Source organism: Medicago sativa, chromosome 2 (assembly GCF_051527215.1).
Source record: "Medicago sativa cultivar Bolivia chromosome 2, Bolivia_mono, whole genome shotgun sequence".
In the NCBI taxonomy this organism is placed as follows: Eukaryota; Viridiplantae; Streptophyta; class Magnoliopsida; order Fabales; family Fabaceae; genus Medicago; species Medicago sativa.
In genome coordinates this window covers 25,203,215-25,219,143 of record NC_140750.1, presented here as the reverse complement: position 1 = coordinate 25,219,143, position 15,929 = coordinate 25,203,215, and the positions used below count along the sequence as shown (strand labels likewise).

Here is a 15,929-nt window from a genome sequence, read left to right as displayed (position 1 = left end):
CGTGCATTTGACTTCTTGAAAGTTACAATATTATGATTTCCAATGTAAAATTGCTCTTTTTGGGTTCCTTAACATGTGCGCTTAGGACACAAGTTAACATGACCCTACTAAATATGGTTTTTCTTTAAAAATGAAGGAAGATGATGTCTTAGCTAAAAGGCGATTAAATCGTTACTTGCCATTTTCTTAAGTATAAAATAAATAATAGAGGATTAAAGTGCTAAAAGGCAATTAATAGCTTAAATTTGGATGGTGAAAAGTAAGACTATGGTAACTTGTATTACAAGACCATAATCCCCTCCCTCCAATCTTTCATTTAAGAGTTTTCGTTTAGAGTTTTTCTACATGTTCGAGCAAATAGAACATGTCACATTTACATTGAATAAAATAATTATATTTAATGTCCATGCAAACATGGCTCCGTTGGTAGAAAACATTGTAGGCTCTGTTTGGTAAAAATAGCGGATAGCTTATAAGCTAGCTGATAGCTTTTAGCTGATAAGCTAGCTGATAGCTTTTAGCTGATAAGCTAGCTGATAGCTTTTAGCTGATAGCTTATAGCTGATAAGCTAATTAAAGTGTTTGGTAAAAAAAGCGGTTGAACTAGCTGATAAATGTAAAATTACATAAAAGGACATTATTAATTCATATAAAATTTATACTACTATAAATTAATATTTAAGATATTTAATAATTTAAATTAATCAATTTAATATATATTTTATAGATTAATAAATTAATATTTTATTTTTTGGTCAAAATACTTAATTTACGATTCATATTACGTAAAAAAAATTACTTATATTTACGATTCATATTACGTAAAAAAAAATTACTTATATTTACGATTCATATTACGTAAAAAAAAAATTGAGAAGTGCTATATAGTACGGGATTTATTTTCACGAAAATTCACGGACGCTTGAACATATAAGCAACCTGAACGGTATCTATTATTATGCACTATGTCTTTATTGTTATGCAATTCAACCAAAGAAAAAGGTGGTCAGCACCGTTTCAATTTGTTGCACCGTTTGCTTAAGATTAATTCCCTCAAAAAAAAATAGTGTTAAAGATTAAAGAGTGCTAACCCTTCACGAAAAAAAATAAAATAAAAAGAGTACTTACCTTTAAACTCTCTTTTATAAGTTAATTAAATCAGAACCAAAAAGTTAATTAAATCACTTACTATTCAAAAAAAAAAAAAAGTGCCGCAGTTAGCCTGTCCGTGAATTTTCGTGGCCACAAGTTCCATACTATTTAGCATTTTTCAAAAAAATTACTTATATTGCTAAATGAAAAAAAAAATCATGTGACAAAAAAATGGGATTGAAAATTGTTTCAGCATTAACGTAACATGTTTCAGATTGTAATAAAATATAAAGGGTAAAAAGGGATTTTAGATAAAATAGCAAGGGCAAAAGTGGAATAAAATACAATAAGCTATAAGCTATAAGCTCAAACGCTACTTGAAATAGCTTCTGAAAAATAGCTTATAAGCTCCTGGAAATTCGTGAAATAAGCTATAAGCTCGTGGTAAAAGATCGTTACCAAACAGAGCTTTGTCAAACGAGCTTATAAGCTATAAGCTATAAGCTATAAGCTCATTTGGTGGCCTTACCAAACAGAGCCGTAATATGTAAATATGAAAGTTCGAACAACAAATTTTTCATTTATTTATCTAAATATAAGCTCTAACCACTATTTGACAATTTTTCTTTTATCTGATGTCTTATAAAACACACACCAAGTCACCAAACTTAACCCCCCGATGCGATTATTTCTAATAATAATTTTCTAAACCTTTTTGATTAATCATAGAAAATAATACAAACATATTAAAAGAAGCACAAATATAAACATGCACAAAAATATACAAGGATCTTATACACAGCACCCAATTAGATTAGGTTCACTTCTTCAAGTAGGTTGTGTTCATTCATGATCCATGCCTATTTGGAACCATAAACACATAAATTAGAAACAACATTTTGAGAATTGCACTTAAAATGTCACTACTAACAACCTCTAGAAATACTAATACTATAATACTCCCTCCGTTTTAAAATATAAGCAAAATTTACTTTTTAGGTTCATTCATTTAATGATGTATGTGGTTCATAAATGGACCACATACATCATTAAATGAATGAATCTAAAAAGTCAATTTTGCTTATATTTTGACACGGAGGGAGTAGCACCTAAAAAGAAAAAGAAAAATAATAATAACAACAACAATAATACGAAAATAAAATAAATACTCCCTCCGTCCCAGAATAACTGACCCATTTTCTAAAAAAAAGTGTCTCAAAATAACTGACTCATTTCAATTTTCAATACAACTTTCATCATTTCCAATACAATATAACACTAAATAATACTACTTTTATTATTCCCAATACAATATATTCTACTTTCCCCTTTATTTATACACTTTTCTTAATCTGTGTGAAAAACCAAAGTAGGTCAATTATACCGGGACGGAGGTAGTAGTAGTAGTAAATAGTTCAATGTTCTGCCAAGTACCAAAGAACAATGACGTCATATTCCGGCGTAGTCTAACCGGCAAAATCACCGGCGAAATGGCAAACCCCGTTCCGACCACAAATTCCTAACATCCGCGTAGTTCAGTTTCAACCGCAGAGGCAAAGCCAAACTCGAATTCCTCTTCTCCACGTTTTCTTTCTTCCTCTGCTTCTTTTTCTCCGCCGCCGGCATAGGAATCACCGCCGCCGGTTTCTTCTTCAATCCTGGCGAGATTTCAAGAACATCAACCATCGCCAAATTCAACAAGCTGACATCGCTGACGTGGCGAAGAGCTTTCGTCATACCGATTTTCCCGCCAAAACGCCCAAACCACGGATTCACTCTCTCACCGCCGCCGTAACAGAAACTTCCTTCTCCACCATCTCCGCCGCTATTTCCGGAGTAGTTTTCAACCCTACCTCCGATGATGCTATCAATCCCTTCCTCAATTTCATCTTTTTCATCTTCCAAGATCAGTTTACAATCAAATTCCTCTCCAGAATCACGTTCCACCACTTCATCCGAATTCACAATTCCAGAAACCTCTTCCTCTTTCTCTTTCTCACGAACACTGAAAAACCGCGTTTGAGAATCACTTTTCCTTTCAATCAAAAAATCACTCACATCATCATAATCACTTCCTCTAAAATCAAACGGCAACAACAACGGTTCAAAGAAATCATTGTTACAACACTCCGTTACAACAGGTTTGGTGAATTTGCACGGCGGTGGTAGATTTTTTAGGTTACGAAACAGGTTCGGATACGCTTTGGAAAGTAACTCAGCGGCTTCGTTGTAGGTTTGGTTAGGTCTTTTACGATTGGTTCGGGGTCTTTTGGTTCGGATTGCGCTTTGGGTTATGTTATTGCTAGGTTCGGAGATTGTTAATGTTGATGAAGGTGAATTAGAAGAGGAATTACATGAGGTTAATGTGGAGGATGAGGATTTTTTGATAACAACATTGAAATTTAGTGAATTGGTTCCTCCGCTTAAACTTGAACTCATTTGAAAAACGTGATTATTTTCTATAAGTGCAAAACCCTAGTTGGTAAATTGTGGGAGCTATGTGAGGTAGATATAAGGAAAGTGGAGAGAGTGGGTGGGGAGAGTGAGAGAGGGAAATGAGAACAAAGGAAGAGACAATGCTGTTGAAGAGACATATTACTAGGGTTATAATATTTGACTTGTTCCTTTTTGTTTTACTATAGTGTCCTTGTTCATCAAGTTTCTCTTTTTGATTCCTTGGGAATTTGTTGAATATTAACTATAGTAATTAATGAGAGAAGAAAAAGACAATACCACTCTTTTCAATGAACCTATAATGTCTTATAAGACAAGATACAATGGTAAAATAGCTCTAAAATGACTAGAGTACAATATTTAGGGTCTTGTTAACCAGTGCTCATAGCCAAAAGAGGAAATTTTAATTTAAAAATGTCACTTTTTAAGCCTTTAATGCATTGACTACGCAACTTTCAATGCAAATACTACCATATTTGATTCCTTAACCAGTGCCCCGGGGGCACCGGTTAACATTTCCCTATTTTTAAAGGTTATTTTTTTTTTTTTTTGTTAATCCTTCAATTTTTAGGAGAAAGGGGCTCTAGTAATCTAAAATTTGGTCGTCATATAATGATAATCTGATCAAAGACCCAGAAATTGAACTCGAGTTCTCCATAAGCATTTTGTTACTATAGCTTTGTGCATTATAGAGTTAAATACCTTTGAACTACAATAAACAATAAACATGATACTAAGTCCTGTAGTTAATTTGTTTTCATTCTCTTGGAGTTTCACGGTACTAAGAACTCGTTGTTCTTCTAAACACCCTCCACTTGTTTCATCACAATTGTAAAATATTTTTGTTTTTAGAAATGAAAAGGTACAAGTTTATTTTAGTGGATATTTTATTAGTAGCTTTTTGAAAATATCATTTTAGTGCAAGTCAACATCTAGTTTTAGGTGGATTTTAGGTGCACTGCCTTAACAAGTGATTTAGTGAATTCATACATTGTGAGTTAAATTTAAAAGTATAAAAAATGCTAATAAATGTCTTTGGAAGATTGTTTGAAAAAAGAAGAAATTTCTACATAATTTTTGTTTGTTACTACTACTTTTGCTAGTGTTTGACTTGTATTCCCATGATAAAAGTTCATTGAAAAATGCTAAAGAGTACCTTTAGGGTATTGATTAAGGAGATGTACAAATAGAAATATTGTATTGGAAAATAGTGAAAAATGATGAATTTAACTTTTTAAAAGTCAAAATATTGTTGAATTCAATGCAAACATACTACTTTTGGTTTCTTTAACAAGAACCCTAAAGACACTTGTTAGCATAATCCAAAGAGTATTACTTTTCCCACCCTATGCTTTTCCTATCGCGCCCTATTTTTTTCCAAAATTACCCTCGGGGATTTCCGGATTATATAATCCGGAATGAATCAGTGCACAGAACTGAAACAGATTTTCATGTCATTGTGGTTTTTATCATTTTTTTTCAATAAATCATTATATATGTTTGTATAAAAGACAATTAACTTAAATATTATTTCAAAAAATGATTATATATATATCATTATACCAAAAAAGAGTTGAATTTATATCATTACACATTTCACCTAATGATATACATTTCAACTAAACTAATGATATATATCTAATCTATGGCACCGAAAGATCAATGGGACTATCATCCACTTCAACCTTCACAACAGGAGCAGGTCCAGCACCAACCCTCTCATCGGGATCAAGATTTTCAACAACGTACAATTCTTCATCATCTTCTATGACCTCTACACCCGCCGCCCAACTTAGCTCATTATAATCTGCCATACGACTGACATATCTATCAGGCCATGTGTCTGCATCCTCTCGATGGTATTATCTCCATAGAGCGGAAGTGGGAGGAATTGGACAACCATCCTTCAATTTCAAGGCCATAAAATGGTTGTCATTCACATATGCCAGACATATCAACGGATCGACAGTTGGAGGCGGCGGTGGACCACATAGAGGGAAAAAGGTTTCTGATTTCCCAATGAACAACACAACAACCGCTTGGTTGAATTTCTGTGCGACGAGGAACCCCATATCCGGCATTGTCATCCATTTATCCGGTGGTGCATTGCCAATACCGGAGTAGGATAGAGCGTCCAAGACCTCTTTATACCGCCTATCATCATTAATCATCCTCCGATAGCGGCCATTTTCTACACCGATAAGCTCTTTGTAAAGGTTGTACCGGACTAATACGTGATCATCATTAGTCAAGTTACGTAGGACCGCAACTGCTCGGAACCCACAATGGCCATCACCGGGTACATCCGTAACCTTTTGAATAAAGCCATGCATCCAATTTGGGATTTGGTCTTTGTTTGGTATGTGGACCTCAACGGGTGTTGGCTTCTTGGGATTTTTTGGAATTGGCTTAGGAGGAGTAGGAGACATGTTGCTTTTCCGTGCTCTCTTTCTACTTGTCCCTGTTGACCGTGTCTGTGAACCTTGTGTTTCTTGCTCTTGGGAGTCAACAATCTCCCATAGGGAAGGAGACCGCCTTGTCGATCGAATGCTTTGCTTCTCTTTCTTTGGAGCTCCTTTGGTGGTGACCTTATTTGGCGGTGGACGCATAGAGGTGGTTTCCGGTAAAACAAATTGCCGGAATTGTTCTTTCAAATGCACTTTCATGTTGTAATCGGCGTCCTTGAACCGCGCCTACAATGTGTAACAAAACAGTCAGAAGAAAACCAGTCAGAAACATGTCATTCTGTTACTACTGGTGTCTTCCGGATTATACAATCTGAAATAGAGAAGGTAATCCGGATTGTATAATCCGGAACTTCCCGATACACCCTTTGCATGAGCCTTAAATGCACTTGCATAGGGCGTAAATGCTACTTATCCGGATTACATAATCCGGAATACATCTGTTATGTCTGGATTATGTAATCCGGATTGCACCAGTACAGAATACAGAAACAGAAATCCTGGGCAGAACATAAACTAACACAGTGTTGGGAAAAAATACCTGGAGAATATCCCATTCTGGCAATAGAGAGATGTCTTCTTTTTTAAGCTTCGGGTCAACCTCGTACTCGAACCCCAACCTTTTCTAGTGGGTGTGAATTTCTTCCAAACGAATGCCAGTGCTGTTCTTGATCTTCAAAGCTAGCATACACGCACACGGTAATCCGTAAGTGATCAAACTCAAACAACCACATCTTGATTTATTCGTACCAATTTCAAGTGCTTTATTGTACTCCACTACGAGATGATGCAAAGCTTCCCTTGAAATGTTCCGGATCAACTTAGACCACAACACCTTGTCTTTGAACCGATGTTCAAGCATGATAATGCTCGTCTGAAATGAAGCATGTATTGCGGTATGTTGCAGCTCTAGCATGGCATGAACAGATTTCCAGTTTGTGCTCAAATCACCCATACTACTACTCAAATACTTTTTCAACCGAGCGTGTGCAGAATCAGCTCTGTTTGTTGTAGTATTCCCCATATGAAGGTGTTTGTCAACCCAAAACCTCACAAACTTATCCTTAACCGGATCCAAAATTGTCTTTTCAACATAATCCAAAAACTTGGGAAATTTTGCGCATACAACTTTGAACCGGGTCCAATTATCAATATATGCTTCCTCCGTGTCGAAGTCCACAATATCCATCTATGCAGCCATCATAGTCTTCACAACCGAACCAGGCTTAATCGGTTGCCCATTCTTGCCTTTGAGATCCGTCACTTTGCAATCCACTTTACACTTTGCTCTCACATTTTGTCCAATGTGATATGAGCACAACAAAATAGTAGCTTTAGGGAAAACCTTTTCCATAGCATTGATCAAAGCATTGTCCCGATCAGTGACAACTACTTTGGGATAGAGATCTTTGAAGTGCAACATCTCACGACACCTCTCAAGAGCCCAATAAACATTGTCTTGCCTCTCAAACATCATATAGGCAAAAGCAATGGAGAATGTTTTCATGGTAGAGGTGTTACCGACAAACTCAAGCAATGGAAGACGATGCTTGTTTGTCTTGTATGTGGAATCCAACACAAGCACCGTGGAGAAAGTGTTAAACAACTTGATAGACTCTGGATGTGCCCAAAATACATCACTGACTTCATCAGAATCATGATACTTCCTACAATGAAAAACGTAACCATTATCAACCAAAGACTTCAAGAGATGTTGCATGTCATTCCTCGTACCCCTAATGGACCGCCTATATCTGTAAGTAGCATTATAAACGTGTTTGATGGTAGTTGAAGTGGTATGGTTCCTCTTCTTTAAGTTGGTAAGCATTTGCCTCGGAGGAACATTAGATTCCACCATCTCTTCAAGGTGAACACGTTCATTTGGGTTTAGACGACCGACGGTTTTATGACCTTTCAACACATCTGTCATGTCATGGTTGTGTTTACCATCACCAACTTTGAGGCTCCACTCACCACCAGTCAACAAGTAACCTCTTAGCCTAAATGGACACTCACATTTAACCGAACCAGCTATCTCACGCCGACTCTTTCTCTTGTACTCAGTGTATGAACCTCCCCTTTCACATATCAAAGTAACAAATGCATTTCTTCCGTTGCCACCGTTATCGGATTTACCAATAACAGTGGAAAACCCAAGCTTCCTAGATTTCTGTCGAACCCACTCCAACAAATCATTCCGTGTTGCAAACTTGCGTTTGGTGGTAAAATGTTCTCGCTGGTCAATACAAACAGCAACAACTGGAGGTGGTACAACAGGAGGAATAGGAGGAGGAGCATCCACTACTTTCGGGGGTGATGTGGGGGATTCTCGGATTTCGTATCTCTGGAATCATGCGCATATTCAAGTAAAAGAAGCGGGTCCACAACAGGAGGTTCATTCTGAGGTACATCATCATTCGGGGGATCAACAGGAACAACCATGACTGAAAATGTTTCTGTACTGCTGGTGTCCTTAAAATGTTATCCGGAATGCATGAATACAGACCGGATTACATATTCCGGAAAAGTACAGTGAAGATCATACAACGTGATCAAAGCTTAATCGCCTAAAAATCGACTAGGGAAAGGTTTATATACACATTACCTTTGCATTCAGACGAAAATGATGATGTTAACACCCCTTGATGGCCAGATTGCTGCTCCAAACCATGATTTCGCCCAAATGGAGTGTTTTTTTTAAAGGTGTAGGGAGTGTTTTTGATAAAGGTGGTCTGCTTCAGCTAGGTTCTGGAGAACTATATATAACCTAGCTCTCCGGATTACATATTCTGGAAAAAAACGTCTACTTTTTCCCGCTCGTTTCGAATACAGGGCGTGCGGAATATCTTCTCCGGAATACAGCTGTTATGTCCGGATTATGTTATCCGGATTGTATTTCAACTGACCAACCCCAAGTTTCGCAAGTCCTCACGAGACAGGGTGATTTTCAAACGGTCCGGATTATACATTCCGAATATTGTCCGGAATATATTATCCGGGTCAAGGGTATTTTGGTCAAAAAAATAGGGCGCGCGAGAAGGCCATAGGGTGGGAAAAGTAATACTCTAGTCCAAATTCATTTGATGGGTTGTTTAAATATTGTTCTTGAACACTTATCAACATGACCCAAATTCATTTGATGGGTTGTTTAAATATTGTTCTTGAACACTTATCAACATGACCCTAAAATTATTAAAATGTGACATATTCTAGAAATATCGGGAGCAAAGATGAATAAATGGTTTTATGTTAGTACTTTTTTAAAAGACCACAATTGTCATAATTAAATTTTCAACGATCTTCAAATATTGGTCTATTATTGACCACCTATCAAAGTAGTCCAACTTAGAATTCACCCCAGTTTCATTATAATCATAATTGACAATGAAGCCTACGAAATTAATTCCATCAATTAGAGCTCAACCACCACATGAATCATAATTTTCCATAGAACAAAATGAAAATATGAATTGTTGCAGATTCTGAGAAAATTTATAACTTCAAACCGGTTGCTTCATTTCATTGTACACAAAACTAACAACCATACATTAATGTATTATTACCCTGCTATGCAAAAATGTTTTAAAAAATATATTGTTCTATATATAGTTTCTATTTCACCTTTTCCCTTAACTCAGCTATAGGAACATACATAATAGATGGCTCATTCAAATGAACTTCATCTGAACCCTTTGATCTGCAATTTTGAACTCCAGTTAATCTTTGCTTCAATCTATCTATTTTCGTCTTCACTTTGCTGAGTCTTTCAAATTCCAACTCTGCTGCCTCGGAGTCTCCTTCAAATGCAAAACTTACCTTCTTTTTCCTTTCTTGCAATAGTTTCATTAAGCTAACATCATCACTGACCTCCATGGAATCCTGAAGATAAAACATTGAAATGTCATGATCAGTCACCACGTAAACTTAAGTTATTAGGTGCACGGATGAATAAATAGCTTTGTTACTTTTTTTCATAGTTATTCGATGATAATAAATTATCGAACTAAATAAAAAACAGTTATTGGATTAATAATGATCAAAACTTATATACCATGTCACGAATCATCCCGAAAGGCTAAACTATTAGGGGAAAACATGTTACTTTTTTTTTTTTTTACATTTAACAGGTGCAACAATTTAGTCCACCTCTCAGGCAAGTTCTACAGTGGATCAATACTTGATAATCGTCTGAAACTTCAACGATGACTGATGTCAGTCCTTGAAAGTAGAAGTTACAGTCCTTTTTGCTGTAACGTCTGAGACAATGACTAGATCATTGTCAAGTTTGGAAAAAACAAAAGAAAACAAATATGTGTGCTTTAATTCAACTCATATTTGTTTTCCTTTATTTTTGTCAAACCGACACAGATCATGTTACATCTCAGCAGTGAAGAAAACGAGGAGCGTGAGTTTCCAACAATTTTACGATACCAGTCCATGGTAAACCACCTATCAAGGGGGTCCACACTCCACGGTAGATCTTCTCCACCTCTCATATCAACTGCATGAACGTTTCTCTGTTCTTTGAAAATGTTCATTCTCAAGCACAAAAATGCACAGAATATGACATTTGGATAAGTAAAAAAGCACCTTGTTGCCATTTTCTCCCAAGTGTGGAGGTATTTCTGGTCGCTTTTTCTTCAAAGGACTGCTAGATGCTTTTGTTTTTTCTTTGCCAGTAACATTTTCACACTTCTTCAAGGGACGAACCACAGTAATTTTTGCGATCTTCGGGTTCAAAACCTCTTCTTCCTGCACATGTTGTGATGTAGAATCCTTTGAGTTCTTAGAAGTGATACTCTGAAGCTGTTGTCCTCCTTCTTGAAGCTAAACAAAACCCACTTGTGTCAAAGTTTATTGCAAATTCCAAGAACAAAACAATTTATTAAATTCTATGATGATCAGACGCCTTATTATAGGATTTAAAACTAACGTAAGTTTGCATCTAATTAAACAATTCTTACAAAAGGTCACTAATAAAAGAAAAAAAAAGGAGAGCAAAAGCATAGCACTGAAGCTTACCTTTCTCATTTTAAGTGCCATGTAACGTGCATTTTTGAACCATTTGTTAACCTGCATTATCGAACATGTTAATAACAGGAAGTTTGGACATATCAAGAACTGTTTAACTCAAATAAAGACCAAAAAGCAATGCAAATAACTCTGCGGAGATGGATGCAAATTTATAGGGATAAATTCAGATTAAAATAGAAATAAAATCTGACTCGAGACTCTAAGGCATAACCTTTGCAGCATCAAGTCCCATTTCTTTCGAAAGGGCGTCCTTCACGGATTTTGGAGGAAGCTCATTCTCTGCAAAAACTTGGCGAAGCTTCTGGCAAATTTCATAATGGACACGAATTAGCATGCATACAACTATTTAAATATTTGTTTTCAGTTGGAACTTTGAGAGGTAACAATAAAGAAAGATGACAACAAGAGTAGCTATCAATAAATACCTCAACTGCATCATGTGAAAACCTAAAACAAGGTCTTTTTATGCCTGAAGAATTCCCTTTTATTCTATCATTGTTCTTATTATTCGGATATTTATTTTCACTCTCATGTAAAGTCATAAGAGTATTAACTGCCTCAGACTCCTTTTCTCTTCTCCGTCTTTTTCCAGGACCCCAATCTTCATCTTCACTCACTTGTTCACAAGGTGGAGCATCCTTTCCAAACATTTCCTGAAAAGATAGGAACTTAAATGAAACCTTGGTCCGGTTTGGATTAACTTATTTGAGATTATCTAGTAGCATAAGTACTTGTGATACTGTTTGGGAGAGCTTAGAGAAATAGCTTATGACATGTCCCATAAGCCGGTTTCAACTTATTTTCATAACCTCTTCAAGATAAATTATAAAAAAAAACTTACAGCTTATACCAAAGTAGCTTATAGCTTATATGAAAACAGTTTGAATTTGTTTTATCTGTTGTTATAGGAATAGCTTATACATAAGCACTTATGTGATAACCGCTTATGCTAATAGGCACTTAATTAACCTGTTTTAAATAGTACCTTTATTTATATGATCATTTATTATACTTCATATATGTTTTGTAGTACACTTGTGAATTCCGTATGACTGCTAAAGATTTCAATTTTACTTTGAAAACATATGCTTATTGAATGAAAACTTCAATATACTCACATCATAAAGCTTCTTGTAGTCAACAGCTCTACGCTGCCTACGACCACATGCTATTTCCCCGGATTCATCAGAATCTATGTGGTCGTTAGAATAATATTCAAGGTTGATGCCTTCATCTAACATAGAACATTCTCCATTTAAAGACCACATGCTGGAAGAACTACTTGAATCATCAGATGCGTTTTCATCATTTCCTTCTGTGTTGATGCCACCATGGCTTTCTTCCTTCCTCTCTGGATTATAGTCATCGTCTTCAGGATCATCTGACGGCCATTCTTCTTCTTGATTTAGTAATGCAGCATCGCCGTCAGGAATAGCAGCTTCTTCCTTGAATACATCCTTAATTTTTGACAGAAAAAACATTTATTATTTTTGGACCAATAGAAGGAAGTGAAAATCAAAATACTTGGTTGTGTAAGAGACAAGGGTGATAAAATAAAAATCTAATTGATATACACTGACAGTGTAGAGGAGTTTTATACTATCAGTCAATCATGAGTGTTAGATCATTCAAAATATTAGGACCAATAGAAGGAAGTAAAAATCTGAAGATTTGGTTGTGCATGAAAAAAGGGCAGCAAGATAAGAATTTAATTGATATACACTGACCGTGTAAAAGTTTTTTTACAAAATCAGTTAATCATAAACTGTTGGATCATAAAAAAAATTGACTTCAATCAAACCTAACTTAAAAGTCATGCAAATAATGGTTTGAGATTGATTGACTGTGTAAAAAAGTTCTATTTTGACGATTCATCAAATTTTTCTCATAAAATAAATAGATAAAAACCTGCCAAGTACTGTCTAAGGGGAAATGAGTCCCAAGATGCGCGTTTGTTGCCTCCAATATTTCTATCTTACAGTCACAATACTTGCAAAACCAGCCTTGGTCTTCAGGAGGAACTGCAATTATAATTAAACAATATATGTTTTCTCAATGAAAAGCCGTGTCACATTAAAGATTGAACTAGTTGAGAGACAAGAATGAATCAGAACTCACTGTCTTCAGTCTCCAAAGGAGGATCAAGACATCTCTGGTGAAACGCACGATTGCATGTGCCATCACAGAGTATAATATCATTATCTGGAGAAACTTCGTTTATCTTGCAATTTGCACAGAATATCTAGAGGATGGGAAAAAACAGAAAAATGTTTCAACACAATGAGGCATCTCATAAAAATAGCGATACAGCATTTGTAGTTTCAATATTTGCTCACATGTTCATGAGAAACAGATCCATCTGTAGCAATGACAGAACCTTCAATACTACCAACTGAACTAAGAGAATCCAGTTGGTGAATGGCATCACGGATACTAAGCTTGCATTTTAAAATCTGCTTTTTTGCTCGTTGCAGCTCCTTTTCTGGCCTAATCTTCTCTCGACTGTGACATGAATTTCAGTAAATACAAAAGAATAATGATCAGTTACAAACTATCTTACAAGTTTTGAGTTCTAATAACTAACAATTCAAGAAGGAAATGCGCATCTCATTCTATGGATTAAAAGGTTCTAAACTTGCATATTGTTAATCAAACATGAAAAAAAATATAAAAGCGATATTTATTTTCCTCATACCTCTGACCTTTCCAACCTTCTCCAGCGTAAGCATCGATAAGGTTCTGCTCTTGCTTCATTCTGATTAAGATATTCCTTGTTCTTCTCTGGAGGCGTACAGTATCATCAAGATCTACATCATGTCTCTGTCTTTTCTTCTTTCTCCTTCTCTTACGTTTTTGAATATTTTCCTCTTGATCACCAACATCTATCTCACCTTTCCTATCATGATTAAGAGAAGTTTTTCCTCCTTGTATCTTTGTTGAATTCCTATCAGTTTTATGTAGACTTTGTCCAACAATCAATCTTTTATTTGAAGAATCCTTGGTTGGCACCTTATTGGAAGAATCAGTAGCTGTCTTCACCGACACATTTGTGCAACCTCCGAGTTTATGAGATTTTGATTTCAGTCTGTCTTTCTTCCTTTGGTGTTTTGTGCTACTTGTTTTGAACTGGGGGGAATCTACCTTCAACTTGACATGTTCCTTTGTGTTACTCGGTTTTGTAGATCCTTGGTTATTTAACTTCTCAGTATCCCGCATATTAATCTATTTACGTATCAACCCTGATACAGGCATAATAGTAAGATGATCGTCAAGATGAATTCTTCCAACGGAGAAACACATATTGTATAAAAAATGTTTATCAGTAAAAAAAACATGAACAGTACAATGAAATAAATCATTCATAGTTTGATACATAAGTAGTTCTTTGACTTATGGATCCATGTTAGAAAATAATAAGATAACAGAAGAGAAAAATGTAACTGAATTCACACAGCCATTTTTAATGATTATATACAGCCGAAATTACATCATCAAGTCCTGTAAGTCTAAGTCTGTTATTTCATTAAATGCAGATTCAATAAAACGATAACGAATGAATGGAAAATGCTATCCAACAATGGCAAAATTGCATGATATATATTAACAGTAAATGAAATCCATATATAAAATCATACAAAGATGAGAGAGTTAATAGGTTTCAGAAAAGACAAGTAGACACTTTATTTATCTTGTGTTATTTTATATGCATACATACGAATTTCATGAACTCTGTATAATCTTATGATTCATTTACTATTCTAGATTTTACAATTTTACTTTCCCTTCTCAATTCTGCGTAAAATCTCGATTGTAACCACCTTGGCGATGAGTGACGATGACATCAACAAAAAGTAATAAATTGCATAAAAATTGAAAATTCTAACAAGTTTAGATCAAAGAAGAATATATCAAACACAATAACAGTACATCACATCCAAAATGTAACATCACCAAGTAAACATCACAATATGAGTGAACAATCAATTCAAGCAAATCATGGTCAGAGTCATCATTCGTGTTCTGAGTCACTTAGAACACGTGACTCAGAACACGTACGGTGACTGAAAACAATACTAATGAAGAATCATAAGCTTCATCAATCTTTTCAAGAACATTGATTCAATTTCAAAATCAATAACTTTCATTATTAATGTAACAAGTGATTACTATGAAAAATTGATTTAAAACAAAAGGATTCATCATTCATGTGCAAAAGGCCTTGACTTTATTAAGCCCCACAAGTAAAAATCCAAAACAAGACAAACCCACATGAACTTAACACCAATGAAACAAAACTAACCTGAAATTGAAGAGAAAATATGGTTAAAGATCTGAACTTTGAATTGCTTTGAACTATATCATGAAGAACAAAAAAAGTTATATTTATACACAAGTTAAGAAGTTTGAATGAATAAAAAGTAACCCTTTTCGATTGAATGATGGATAGGAAATTGAAATTGGGTTTCAGATTCCCAATGTTGATACTAGGTATGTGTGTTTGTGTTTCTCTCGAAGCATCACAATCTTTAAGGTTCTTGTTGTGTTGGTTCTTCTTCTTGTTTTGTTACTCTTCTCTATTAGTCTTTTTCTTTGTGTGAAATCGAAGAGTGTTTTTCACCTTTGTTTTGTTTTTGTATTGTCCCCTTTGGTTTAGTAAAATTTGCATCTTTTACCACAAAAATAAACAAATTTACTATTTGGGGTAACTTTTAAAAAAGAATATAGTATTTTTTTTTAAATCAGATTACAATCTTATTGCCAAATTATGCCCTAATTTCCCTAAAAGTCTTGTCAAAGCTAAATATTACAACAACGAGTTTTATTCCACTAACAAACCTTACTTACTTTTCACTGCATTCAGGCGATACAACGATCCTGGTTCAT

The 15,929-nt window shown here is 35.2% G+C and overlaps 2 protein-coding genes and 1 pseudogene across 2 annotated transcripts; all 3 read right to left on the bottom strand.

Moving 5' to 3' along the window:
• Positions 1–1,862: 1,862 nt before the first annotated feature.
• On the bottom strand, positions 1,863–3,770 carry LOC146945766 (uncharacterized). The gene is made up of 2 exons (XM_085744031.1): positions 2,493–3,770; positions 1,863–2,260 (listed from the first exon to the last, which is right to left on the bottom strand). The coding sequence occupies exon 1, from the start codon at positions 3,529–3,531 to the stop codon at positions 2,572–2,574; it is 960 nt and encodes a 319-aa protein (XP_085600157.1). The 5' UTR covers positions 3,532–3,770; the 3' UTR covers positions 1,863–2,260; positions 2,493–2,571.
• Positions 3,771–5,189: 1,419 nt separating this feature from the next.
• LOC146945765 (PKS-NRPS hybrid synthetase cheA-like) lies at positions 5,190–8,453 on the bottom strand (annotated as a pseudogene).
• Positions 8,454–9,502: 1,049 nt separating this feature from the next.
• PRHA (pathogenesis related homeodomain protein A) lies at positions 9,503–15,647 on the bottom strand. The gene is made up of 11 exons (XM_085744042.1): positions 15,346–15,647; positions 13,741–14,284; positions 13,382–13,547; positions 13,164–13,287; positions 12,954–13,066; positions 12,164–12,502; positions 11,471–11,698; positions 11,257–11,346; positions 11,034–11,084; positions 10,602–10,838; positions 9,503–9,890 (listed from the first exon to the last, which is right to left on the bottom strand). The coding sequence occupies exons 2-11, from the start codon at positions 14,259–14,261 to the stop codon at positions 9,624–9,626; spliced, it is 2,136 nt and encodes a 711-aa protein (XP_085600168.1). The 5' UTR covers positions 14,262–14,284; positions 15,346–15,647; the 3' UTR covers positions 9,503–9,623.
• Between the last annotated feature and the right edge of the window lie 282 nt (positions 15,648–15,929).